At 37.3% G+C, this 11,969-nt stretch overlaps 1 protein-coding gene across 1 annotated transcript in view; it reads right to left on the bottom strand.

The window, feature by feature from the left end:
- kri1 (KRI1 homolog) overlaps window positions 1-4,527 on the bottom strand; it is an 8,592-nt gene extending 4,065 nt beyond the window's left edge. Inside the window, exons 1-13 of the mRNA XM_024272728.2 lie at window positions 4,302-4,527; window positions 4,099-4,175; window positions 3,920-4,022; window positions 3,738-3,840; window positions 1,816-1,870; window positions 1,685-1,734; window positions 1,515-1,611; window positions 1,372-1,449; window positions 1,178-1,293; window positions 878-1,106; window positions 633-803; window positions 486-561; window positions 269-378 (exon numbers count right to left, since the gene is read on the bottom strand). Of these exons, the coding sequence (XP_024128496.1) occupies window positions 269-378; window positions 486-561; window positions 633-803; window positions 878-1,106; window positions 1,178-1,293; window positions 1,372-1,449; window positions 1,515-1,611; window positions 1,685-1,734; window positions 1,816-1,870; window positions 3,738-3,840; window positions 3,920-4,022; window positions 4,099-4,175; window positions 4,302-4,386 (1,350 nt within the window). The 5' untranslated portion in view covers window positions 4,387-4,527. The remainder of the gene's footprint in view (window positions 1-268; window positions 379-485; window positions 562-632; window positions 804-877; window positions 1,107-1,177; window positions 1,294-1,371; window positions 1,450-1,514; window positions 1,612-1,684; window positions 1,735-1,815; window positions 1,871-3,737; window positions 3,841-3,919; window positions 4,023-4,098; window positions 4,176-4,301) is intronic.
- Between the last annotated feature and the right edge of the window lie 7,442 nt (window positions 4,528-11,969).

Raw genomic sequence — 11,969 nt, 5'->3', positions numbered from 1 at the left:
TTTATTTAGTCTTAGTTTTTAACTATTGTTCATATTTTGAAGCCCAATTAGGCAAATTCCTTGGTGATTTGCTCAGGCTATATAAATAAAATTGAATTGAATCGTTACATCCCTATTACACAGGCGAGCAGGCAATGGAGACTGTCCTGCGCTGTGGAACGTTCCTTCCATTCGTGGGAGACTTTTGGAGGAAATTTAACACCATAGCTTTAACCATGAAACACCGCCGTCCAGCTGATGCCAGCATTAATGAGATCCGCTGACTCACAATGAAGTCTTCGTCATCACAGTGAGGCACAGACTCCTCCCCGTTGTACTCCTCTTCAGCGTAGTCCTCCTCTTGTTCCTCTCCAGTCCAAGTGTCCCAATTCCAGTGATCTGAGGTAAAAACAAAACGCTAAACTTTAATCTAAAACTGACTCCTGAATTATAAAGTAGAACAATCAGACAAGCGCTGCAGCATGTAGGTTTTAGCATTGCTTTACCTTCCATTTCATCATCTTCCTCAAACTGGGGCTTCTCTTCCTCCTCCTCTCCGTAGTATTCATCGCCAAAGAATTTCTGCAGACAAACATTACGGTAACTGAAATGCAAACGGAAGGATTCTGGTTCTGACCGACTCATCTGCTCACCTGCATGAGCTGATCGTGATGCTGCGGGTCGAAGTCTCCCTCCAGGTCGTCCTGGCTGAAGGCCAGCTGCTCGTTTCCCGTCAGCTCCTGCAGCCGCTTCAGCTTCTCCATGATCTCGTTTCTCTTCAGGTTCTTCAGCTGCTTCAGCTGCTCGCGCTTCTGCTCTTTCTCCTGCAACCATCGCCGTCAGCCAAAGAGATTCCGTTCCAACTCTGACGGAGACTCAAATGGACTTGTTTCCAAACCTTCTCCTTCCTTTCTTTCACTTCCTCTCTCTTCCGCTTCCTGGAGTCATCCTTGGATCGCACGGATGTGGCGATGTTCCGAGGATAGGTCTTCACCCGCTCGGAGTCCGGCTCTTCGAAGCGGAAGTTGTAGCTTCTCTCAAAGTCTTCCTGGCGCTCCAGAAAAGACTCGCCCTCCTCCTCAGAGTCATCCACGTCGTCCTGAACCACCTCATCGTAGGTCGGGATCCTGAAAGCATCCAGATTACATCAGAAAAAATGGATGAATCGGAAACAGAAGAGCTCGTCGGTGGAACGCACCGCTCATCATCATCATCCTCCTCTTCGTCCAGGTAGCCCTTGTTCAGCACATAATCTCGGAGGAAGCGCTCCTTCTCCTCCAGCTGCGGGTCGTTCCAGTAGTCTCTTAAGTACTTCTGTCTCCACAGAAAAACCCCAAACATGAGCCGGAGCGTCAGAGTCCTCCACCCACCTTTCATCCTGCTCAAACTCACCATGTCCGTCACCTCCTCTCCCTCCTCCAGCTCAGCCTGGCCTTTCAGCCACTCCACGTAGTCCGCCTCTTCTTCATCCTGAAGGACACAGCTCAGATCATTTCAGCCAAAAGGAGGCGTTCACAGACGGCCTTTCATCCCACCTTCTCCTCCTGCGTCTTTATCCTCCTCGTCAGCAGCTTCGACGTTCCTTCCTCGCCGTCGTCCTCATCGCCGCTGTCCTCTACAAACTTGCGGAAGCTGCATTCAAAGGAGGACTTCTGTCAATAGAGTCAGCAGGAGAGCTGCATACCCGCAGAATTTCTCAGCTCACCTGGCCTTCAGCTCCCTCTGCTCCTGCATGTAGCTAGGAGAGGCTGCTCTCTGCAGAGGGGAGGGAGTGTTTATTCACCTTTTGTTTTCTCTTTATAACTCCTTAAAATGCTTAAGTCACTTTGGACAAACCTGTCGTCTCATAGCAGCCTCCTCTTCGTCGCTGTCGTCGTCATCCTCATATTTGCTGCAGAATGAAAACATTTTTACTGCATGGTGAATGCAAACCTTCACTTTTGGTGCATTTCTTTAAAATCCTGCAGAGAAACTGATCAGCACACAGGTTGAAGCACAGTTCTGGTTCTTCAGCATCGTCTTCTTCCAAAAAGAAAGTCCGATTAAAATTGATTGTGATGTCACAGGAGCTCGCTGAAAACACGTCGTAGCGGATGCACGTCGACCATTCCACAACTAGAGACCACAAGCAACAATTTTCTAAAATCCAGTGAATAATAATAAAAATAAAATAGCTACATAGACCTAAAGTTAAGCAAATTATTAATATTTTACATCTTAAGGATAGCCTTTGTTTTGATGATGGGAAAACTATCTGTGCTCTAAACACCATCATGTCACAGGTCATTATTCAAGTGACTTTTTAATATATTTTGGAAAATCGTTCAATTTATGTTATTCTATGCTTTTCTGAGTGCAGCTTGTTGTTCTGTATTAAAGGCTTGAACCTGTGGGTGCTCCTTACTGAGCTCATTAATATAACTCATCATGATGTTACATGTGGAACTCAGGTCTGCAATGATGAAAGCCGCACATTTCATCAAGTTTCCTCAATGGTTTTGGGGACCAAATTTATCTTGTGCTTTTTACAAAGCTTTGAAATTTATCCAAAGTCATGAGAAAGCTGCCGGACAAATTTCCATTAAGTAAAAAAACACAAATTCAAAGAAGTAAAAAGATAAGTAACATAAAATTATTTAAATATCAAGTAAGTTCATGAATTTCAAATAAAAGCCAGATTAAAACAGTAGGTCTTAAGGAGATTGGTGGTGGAAATCCTCTGGACTTTTCTCCATTCATGACGTTGCTCCTAAACGGTGTGTATCCAGAACAGAAACCCATCAGGGATTCTTCACGCCCTCATCAGAGCGTTAAACACACGGGCTACTAGACCTCAGAGGCTGCAGCGTTCACTGCACCAAACCACCAAGACTTACAAGAGATTTACTCCCAAAATCAACAGACCGCTAAATACCAAATATCCCAGAATGCACTTCTGAAACTCACTTCAGTCTGTTGCTGTTTCAGGTTTACATGAAAACTTTCTATACGAGCTATACGACAGCGTCTACCCTGTCACTGGGAGGTTGTCGGTTCAAATCCATAATTGGGGTCATACCAAAGGCTTTATAAATGGGATCCAACACAACCCTGCTTGATAGTCGATGGCTTTGTCCAAATTTACTCACTAGATAAGATGTTTAACATGAATCTACAACTCCAAAATCCAGTGTCCTGCCAATTTCCCAGAAGTCTCTGCAAAAAATCAATGCTCACTATGAATATAGACCATAATGCAATGCATCTGAACGATTCATCATTTCCATAAATGTAAGATTACATTTACATTTTTTATAAATCATCCAAGTTTGTTATCACCAGAACAGATTGGACTCATAAACAGTCTTCAAAAAATGTTCATATTTATTGTTTGAACTTTGGCTAATGTCATATTTGCTGTTAAAAATATATATAAAAATAAGAGCGAGTGTATCCAAATTGCATTTAAATCCAGGGCTAATCTTGCACTAGAAAGTCTTTTAGGGTAGTCAGGAAATTTAGAGGTAACCGTTGTGTTTTTAAACTAGATTATTTTATGAATAGTGGTTTAAAAGACTAAACTGATGTTTGCAACATTTTGTCGATTAATGCACAATTTCCAAAAATACATTATTAATTAGATTTTTTCTATAAAAAACAAGACACTCAGTGATGTTTACCTTTAATAAACAAAGGTTGCAGAATCCATTTATGTGCAGTATTTCTAGTTTATAATCAGCCTAATGAAATCAGCCTAATGAAATGATGCTGTTTCTCACCCTTCTTTTTCCAGGATGACTTTCCTCTCATAGTCCTTGAGAAACATGGGTTTGACTGCAGCTTTCTTGGAGGTTGAAGGCTTCTCATCGCAGTGAGAAGTGTCTGAAATCAACATAAACAAACATTTCATGAAGCAGCAGAGAAGACACGAGGAGCGAGCAGCAAACATGTAAACAAACACCTTCAGAGTACAACTTGGCATCTTTCTCGTAGATCTTCGGGTCTTTTTTCTTCAGCAGGGACAGGATCCTGTAGAAGTCCCTCTCGACAGCGGGGTCCAGCTCCTGCGGGACACAAATGCAGCTCAGTCAGGCTGTTTTTAACTCAAATAAGAGGACGAGACCCCACGTGCTAACTCACCACTTCACTGTCATCTGAGCTGGACCCCGATGAGTCCGAGTCACTGCCGTCGTCTCTGTCCCCAAATCGGTCCTTAACTGTAAAATAAAAAACAAAAAGAAACACTCGGACGTTTGTTTAAGCGGCGGTGAGCTGTAAAACAACTTTAAAGCTAACGTTCCTCGCTAAGTCGTTAGCATGTTAGCTAGCTCGTGGACACTTACGTTTCTGCAGCTCTTCTTTCTGTCGGTATTTGTCATATTTCTGAGCAAACTTGGTGTTTATTTTTAGTTCCGGTTTCCCTGGCATTTTTTAAAGAAAGGAAATATGATAATTACTATGAAAAATAAAAAGACATTAATGTATAGAAAACATGCCAGCTGCTAAAGGAAGCATGTGTAACACTCAATCACGTGATTTCCGGTGAAGGAAGCGATGGCAGGAAATGACCTGCAGAGGGCGCAACTAACTAAAATATTGTATTTGATTGAAAAAAAGAAAACTTTGTCTAAATATTATTATTATTATTATTAGTAGTAGTAGTAGTAGTATTACTAAGTCTGTCGGATTTTGTTAGAATTTTTGTCTCGTTTCAGTTTTTAGTAAACAATCATTATTTTCAATATTTTTTTAATAAAAAATATTAGACCCACAAATACAAGAAATCACCACTTGAACATAGAAAAAATGAAAGAAAACAAAATATGTGTTCACAATATATTTCACTCTTTTGTTTATTATAATATTTATTCACATTTTTTAACCATGAGAATTTTTTTTATTCATGTTCACTACAAACACTGTAAATATTTTTGATACTAAGTATTTAGTAGTTCCCTTTGAAAAAAAGTCTCTCTTGTGGACTGTTCATTGGAATTCATTGATCCAATGTCATTGGCTCTGCCTCATCTGGGAGTAAAAATGTCAACAACTTCCCACAAAAGTCAAACAGAAGCCCTCTGAGGTGAGCGTCTGGGCCCGGTCAGTGCTGGTTTCTGCTGTGAGAGGGCCTGAGTGGGCGGGACCATGCCTCATGTGAGACCACATGACGTCATGGTAGTTCAGGCTAAGTGTGGGCTGTTCTGGGATGTTTTGTCAAAGGAATATCCACAAATGTTTTGCCCTTTTTTTCTGGCTCTGTGTCATTGTGGACTGACAATAATAAATAAAATGCTGAAACCAGATCTGTTTGAAAGGCTGTTGTTTAATTATATTATTTAGACCAGAAAAATCCCCAGAATTTTCCAAAGCTGGAGACAAAGCTGTCCTTTGTTGTTCATGTATGACCAGCTGCTTATAATTCAATACTTTCATTATATTTCTGCAGCTTCAAGAGAAAAAAATATTACACAGATGTATCAAGAAATGGAAAAAATAGTTTATGTTGTGTTTGACAGACTTTATAGTTGTTATTAAATTGAAAACAGAGTTGTTAATGATAACTCATGGTGATTAATAGTTGTTGCACAATCACTTCCTTTAGGTCCTTAATTTATTTACCAGTTTATACTTAATGGGAATGAACTTTCCCAGTAGAAACTATCCATCCATTTACATACATTTAGTTAGTTACATTTTTTTATTATCAAATATAAATTATTGTACTAGTTTCTTTTTATTTTGTTTGCCCAACAGGGGTTTTCTTTATGCTTTACATTCAATTTTCCTTTGACTGCAAATTTTCAAAGTCCATTTTCATGTTTTACTGCTGAATAAAACTGAAAAACGAAACTTTTTTAAATACTTTTTTTTTTATCCCTGCAGATATTGTAACTGGCAAACATCTGTTCCCATTCATGTTTTTCTGTGTTTTATCACAAAGTAAATCGAAAAAACCAAATAGCCTACAGAAAAAAGGGAAGCATGGTGGTGGTATCATCATAATGGGAGGCTGTTGTACATACATTTCTGAATGAATAGAGAATGCTTGCTGAGATCAAGACATGTTTTCCCAAAAAGACTTAAGATATTTCACACATTTGATGACAGTATGTAGATGTCACAAAACTGACCCACATTCACTTCTTCAATTTGAATCTTGTCTAAGAGCAGCTAATGTTGCAGTTCTTCTAGTGACCACTGGGTGGTGGTTTCAAACAGAAAACACTCTAATTGACTGAACTGTAAAAAAAAATAATAAAATTTGACAAAAAATTTGTACAGCATTTTCAAAATATTAATTAAATCGTTTATCTAATTAATTTCCCCATAACTTCACTGTTACTGCTTATGTATTTGTTAAGTATTTATCAAAAATTATAACTACATTTATTTTTTTACACTAGTGTTAGAGTATATAGACAACACAATACTATAGCTGGATTAAAGACAATTAAACTAGTTGCAAACTAACAACAGTGAGGACTATGTTTGCAATAACAAAAGTACAGTACATGTACTTCTTCCATTTGTAAACTGCTCACACAACGTTCTGGTGAGCAAACTGTTCCTCCCAAATCCGGCCGCTCTCCAACCAAAGTCAACCTGAGCAAAGGTCGTGATGAAGCTGCAGCCCACTGTTTGTTTGCCGAGCATCGGGTGAGCAGTGATGTTTTGTGGTCGTCTCTACAACACGTCTATGTTCATATCAGGTCATGTTGCCATGGTGACCCAGGGGGCACGTTACAGGAAACAAACCACATCAGTGATGCTGCTTTGATAGAGAAACAGGTGAACACAACATTGAGCACTACAGTGATGGGGGGAGGGTGACCATAATGTTCTGATCCGTTGAAGGTAAAACCAAAAATAAAATTAAATTAACAGAAAATCTAGAAAGGATCATGTTTAAAAATGTTAAAGTGTTTATTTAACAGTCTGTCATATGTCACTGTGTCCATCCGCATGTCATCGTCTGCTTTGGTATACAGAGGACACCAGGATACCCTTTTGCAAATAGCCCGCATAATTCTACTTCCACTTCCGTGCTGAACAGTTCAATGTTGTTTTTTTTAGATAAATTAAGCATCTATGTTTCATACTTTTTGACTGCAGAACATTGTTCTAGAGTAGGAGTGGTCAAACTACGGCCATGGACCATATGATGCCCGTTTTAATATTTATTTACAAACTAGAGTAAATTATATTGATTATCATAATTACTGTGTCTCATTATTTCAGGTGTCTCACCATAGATGACGCTGTAGAGAAACACTTCTAAGTTATTCTGCATCCATGTGTTTTATTTAATTATTTATTTATTGTTTTCTTAAGTTCATGCGTAATTTCAGTCGGACAGGCATTTTTCTGATTATTCCAACATCACATGAACGCAGCATTTTTTGAAGTTTGTGTTTTTCTCTGAAGGAAATCATCCCACTGGTGCAGTTGGCACTAAAAGGAGAAAATAAGTCACAGTTTTGAAAAAAAAAATCTATGATGTTCTGTTTTAAAATATATTATTTTTAAAATCAAAAATAGCATGCTTTGTTCCAAATTCCATGTTATTTCTTTCTCTTATGAGGCGGATAACCAAGACACGCCACACATTTTCTCCTTGTCCGGCCCTGCTGTAGAATTTTGAAACCCGTTGTGGCCCAGAAATCAAAAAGTTTTTTCACCCCTGTTCTAAAGTGTTGGAGAGATCAAATAAGCTTGCAAATCAACACTTTAAAGTCTCAGTCAGATCCTCTTTTGATATATTTTCAAAGTGGTTTTTAAATTAGGATTATGTTGTTTTTAGCCAAAATCAAAAAAATCCATGTGGTTTTGTGGGACATAGTTTCTGCAGAGCGGTAGTAGTTCATTAGAAAACATGATACAAACACAGTTTTCATTAGAGTAGGTCTTTAAATCTACAAATAAGGAATTTATTTAGTAGAGTTATTTGAAAATAAAAATATCTGTGAAAATAATCCTTGCACATTGTGTTTTTATTCACAGTTGCAGCTTCATAGAAATCCTCCAGGCTTTGATGCCCTGTACTTAAATCCTCCACAAAGCTGACTCTATGACTAGTTCCCAATGAAATTCAAAATATTTGTAAAATCTCTTAAAACCATTTTTTTTATGGAAGTTTTTTAGTTCCATCAGACTCTGAAATTTTTTCCCCCTGAATTTTTATTCTGAATTTTTTTAAACCTATGAATTTTTTTTCTGAATTTTTTTAACCTCTGAATTTTTATTCTGAATTTTTTAAACCTCTGATTTTTTTATTCTGATTTTTTTAACCCTTTCTTCTTAAACAGCAAAATTTTATCCTCCCCAAAAAAAATTTCTATCTTAAAAAAATATGTGTTTTTAATTTTGAGACTTAAAATTTTGATGGGTCAGAAACCGGAAGTCCATCACACAGCTATGAGGATACATTCCATGGATTACGCAACCAACTGCACTATTTAATTACCCTTTAAAAGTACCAAAATAAAAACAACACCCCCCACATTGCTATTTTGTCATTTATTGCCCCTGTCTATTTAAAAAAAAAATATTTACCTGAATTGAACAGTTTTGGGATTAAAAAAAAAAAGAATCAAACATATAAGCCCACAGTGGGTTTCGAACCAGTAACCTCTTGAATGCTAGCGCGGGAGTTTAACCGCTAGACCACTGAGAAACCGGAAGTTTGTCACAAAGCTTTGTGGATACATTCCATGGATTGCGCAACCAACTGCACTATTTAATTACGTTTTAAAGGTACCAAAATCAAAACAAACACCCTTCACAGTGCTATTTTGTCATTTATTGCCCCTGTCTAATTAAAAAAAAAAGTTATTTACCTGAATTAAACAGTTTTGGGACTTAAAAAAAAAAAAGAAACAAACACATAAGCCCACAGTGGGATTCGAACTCGGAACCTCTTGATTTTTAGCGCGGAAGTTTAACCGTTAGGCCACCTAGAAACCGGAAGTACACCACACAGCTTTGTGTATACATTCCATGGATTACGCAACCAACTGTACTATCTTCTAAAAGTACCAATATCAAAACAAACACCCCCCACATTGCTATTTTGTCATTTATTGCCCCTGTCTATTAAAAAAATATATATATATATATTTACCTCAATTGAACAGTTTTGGGATTAAAAAAAAGTGGGATTTGAACTGGCAACCTCTTGATTATTTTTGGGAGGATAAAATTTTGCTGTTTAAAAAGCAAGGATTAAAAAAAAAATCAGAATAAAAATTCAGAGATTTCAAAAGTTCAGAATAAAAATTCAGAGGTTAAAAAAATTCAGAATAAAAATCAGAGGTTTAAAAAATTCAAAATAAAGATTCAGAGGTTAAAAAAATAAAAAAAAAAATCAGAGGTTTAAAAAATTCAGAATAAAAATTAAGAGGTTTAAAAAATTCAGAATAAAAATTCAGAGGTTAAAAAAAAATCAGTATAAAAATTCAGAGGTTTAAAAAAATTCAGAATAAAAATTCAGGGGGGGAAAAAAATTTCAGAGTCTGATGGAACTAAAAAACTTCCATAGTTTTTCCCCATTTTTCTCAATCATGTTAATGTTCGACATGGACTTCTGGGACTGGTGTTCTCCTGACGGTCTCTGTCAAAGAGAAACACCTGAAAGTCCAGGATCAGACAGACTGTACCTTTTCTTAACTTTATTAAGCACCTTCGGTCCCAACAGTCACAGATAAGTACTGTCTCCTGTGTTTTACCCAAGGACACTACGATACAGTGCGTAAGGGGCTTTGATTAAACCAGTCGTGGATGCCCCCCCTCCCTCCTTACAAGCACCACCGAGGTCCGGGTTATCAGCCCAGCATTTCCTCTCCCTCCCTCAGCCTTGAACTTTGCATCCGACACGTGAGCTGCAGAGGGGTGGGGGGGTTCAGCCACATGTGGTCAGGCTCACAGGGTTTGCATTTGTTTTTTTCCACAAAAAGTGGAATTATTAGGAACAAAATAGATTTACTGTCACTGGTGTGATCATGCTACTTTTTGTAACAATAGAAGTCTCAACAAACCTCATGGGTGAAAAGGTTTTTATTTTTTTGGAATTTGTGTTGGAAATTCTATTTAGGAGAAGATAAAATGAGAGTTCACAAAAATAATCTTGTAGTTTATAATCTACTATTTATTTAAATTAACTTGATCTGTTGCAAAAATATGTTCCAAATAATAATAGAAATAACAAAAAATGTAAAGGTACAACACCTGTACAGAAATAATTTACATCCTGTTATTTTTTATGTTCCTCTACATCACATGTGCCCTGTCAAGACACGGGGGCCGCATCCGGCCCTCCGGGTAATTCTATCCGGCCCTCCAGATCATTTTTTGTTATTGTTATAAATGGCTCAATCTTATCTTGCGCTCATTTCTATGTTGTATAATTTTGACAAAATATGTTTTTGTAGAGAGTAAAATAGTGAATGTTATTTATTTTTTTTAATTGATTAATTCTTGAATAATATTCCTGCCTTTTTATTATTCATGATTGTGTTTAAAAAAAAAATACAGTTTTTGAGATTTTATGATGGCCTTTTTTGCCAGCTTTTTGGAATATTTTGGCATTTGCTAAGATTTTTTTAGGCTATTATGAAGTTTAAATAAATTCAGTTATATGCTGGCCAGTTTAACTAATTTAGGCTTTTCGGGCTGTTTTGAAGTTTTGCTATTTTTTCAGCTACATGCTAGCTGTTTACCATTAAACTAAGTTTTTATCTTTATTTATTTGTCGTTGTTTTTTTGTCTTTTGGAGTTTAGATAATATTTCAGCTACATGCTAGCTGTTTTGGCTAATATGAACTTTTTCAGTTTTTAGGCTAGTTTGAAGTTTAGCTAATATGTCATCTACATGCTAGTTTTTTTTTGACTAACTTAGGTTTTTTATGTTTTACTTTTTTAGGCATTTAGCTAATATTTTTAGCCATGCTATCAGCTTCAGCATCTTCAGCTATCAGCACTAGCCTCCTCAGCGGTCAAATTCGGCTTACAGCATTCACACTAGCATTATCACAGGTAACGCTGCATATTTAGTTCATAGTTAGGTAAAAAAAACAAAAAGTAACGTTTTAAAGTTTTAAAAATGTAGTCTTAGAGTGTTCAATAAATGTTTATCCTGTTCGGCTCGCGACCTGAAGTGTGTTTTGGATTTTGGCCCTTGTGCGACTGAGTTTGACACTCCTGGTTTACACAAACGAGGCAAAAATGACCACAGATTTGTCTTTTTTCCCTACTCTGTGGCCTCGTTCCTGCTGTGAACTCTGCCTTTCGAAGAAAAATCTGGCTCCCCCAGAAGAGCTCCCAGAAGCACATGGAGGGGGGCTGGACCTCTGTCTCATGTTACGAAGCCAGACTGTGCAAAAAAGCATATGTCCAAACTGAGAGGTGTACAGTAACTGGCTTGGCCCCAAGTGGGAGGAGAGAGCAGGAAAAAAAACAATAATTTCTGGGAAGTCTCTAAGTTCAACAAAACACTGGTTCTCTGTCTGTCTGTGGAAGAAACTGCTGCAAAATTTGGTCACAAAAATGCAAATAAACGAATTTCTATGCAGGCAGCCATGAATAAAGACAAAAATAGACAAATATATCTCTAACCCTTTAACACAGGAGCTCCATTGTTTATGCTCTTTGATTTACTGTAAGTTTTCAACCGTTAACACGATCAATGTAATGCTGCCGCTTTTCTCCTTCAAAATCTGCTGGAATTTTGTTGATTGTGTTAACGGCTGAAATGTTACATCAAATTAAAGATTTTGTGTTTCAGCGTCACAGATGACGCCTCAGGCGTTGAAGGGTTAATGAGGTTTGATGTTAAGATTTCAGCAAAAACGGAGAAAACTCCATAATTGTGGACATGCAAAGTCAAAATGTATATATATCTTTTCATCATTTCCAGTTCAATGAGCAATATTTACTCATTTAAAGCTTATTTTAAAAGTGTCAAATATGAACATCAAAGACTTTTTTTTATAAGCAATAAAACCAGAAAGGGCAAA

This window comes from Oryzias melastigma, linkage group LG8 (genome assembly GCF_002922805.2).
Source record: "Oryzias melastigma strain HK-1 linkage group LG8, ASM292280v2, whole genome shotgun sequence".
Taxonomy (NCBI): Eukaryota; Metazoa; Chordata; class Actinopteri; order Beloniformes; family Adrianichthyidae; genus Oryzias; species Oryzias melastigma.
This window is presented reverse-complemented; position numbering and strand designations above follow the sequence as displayed.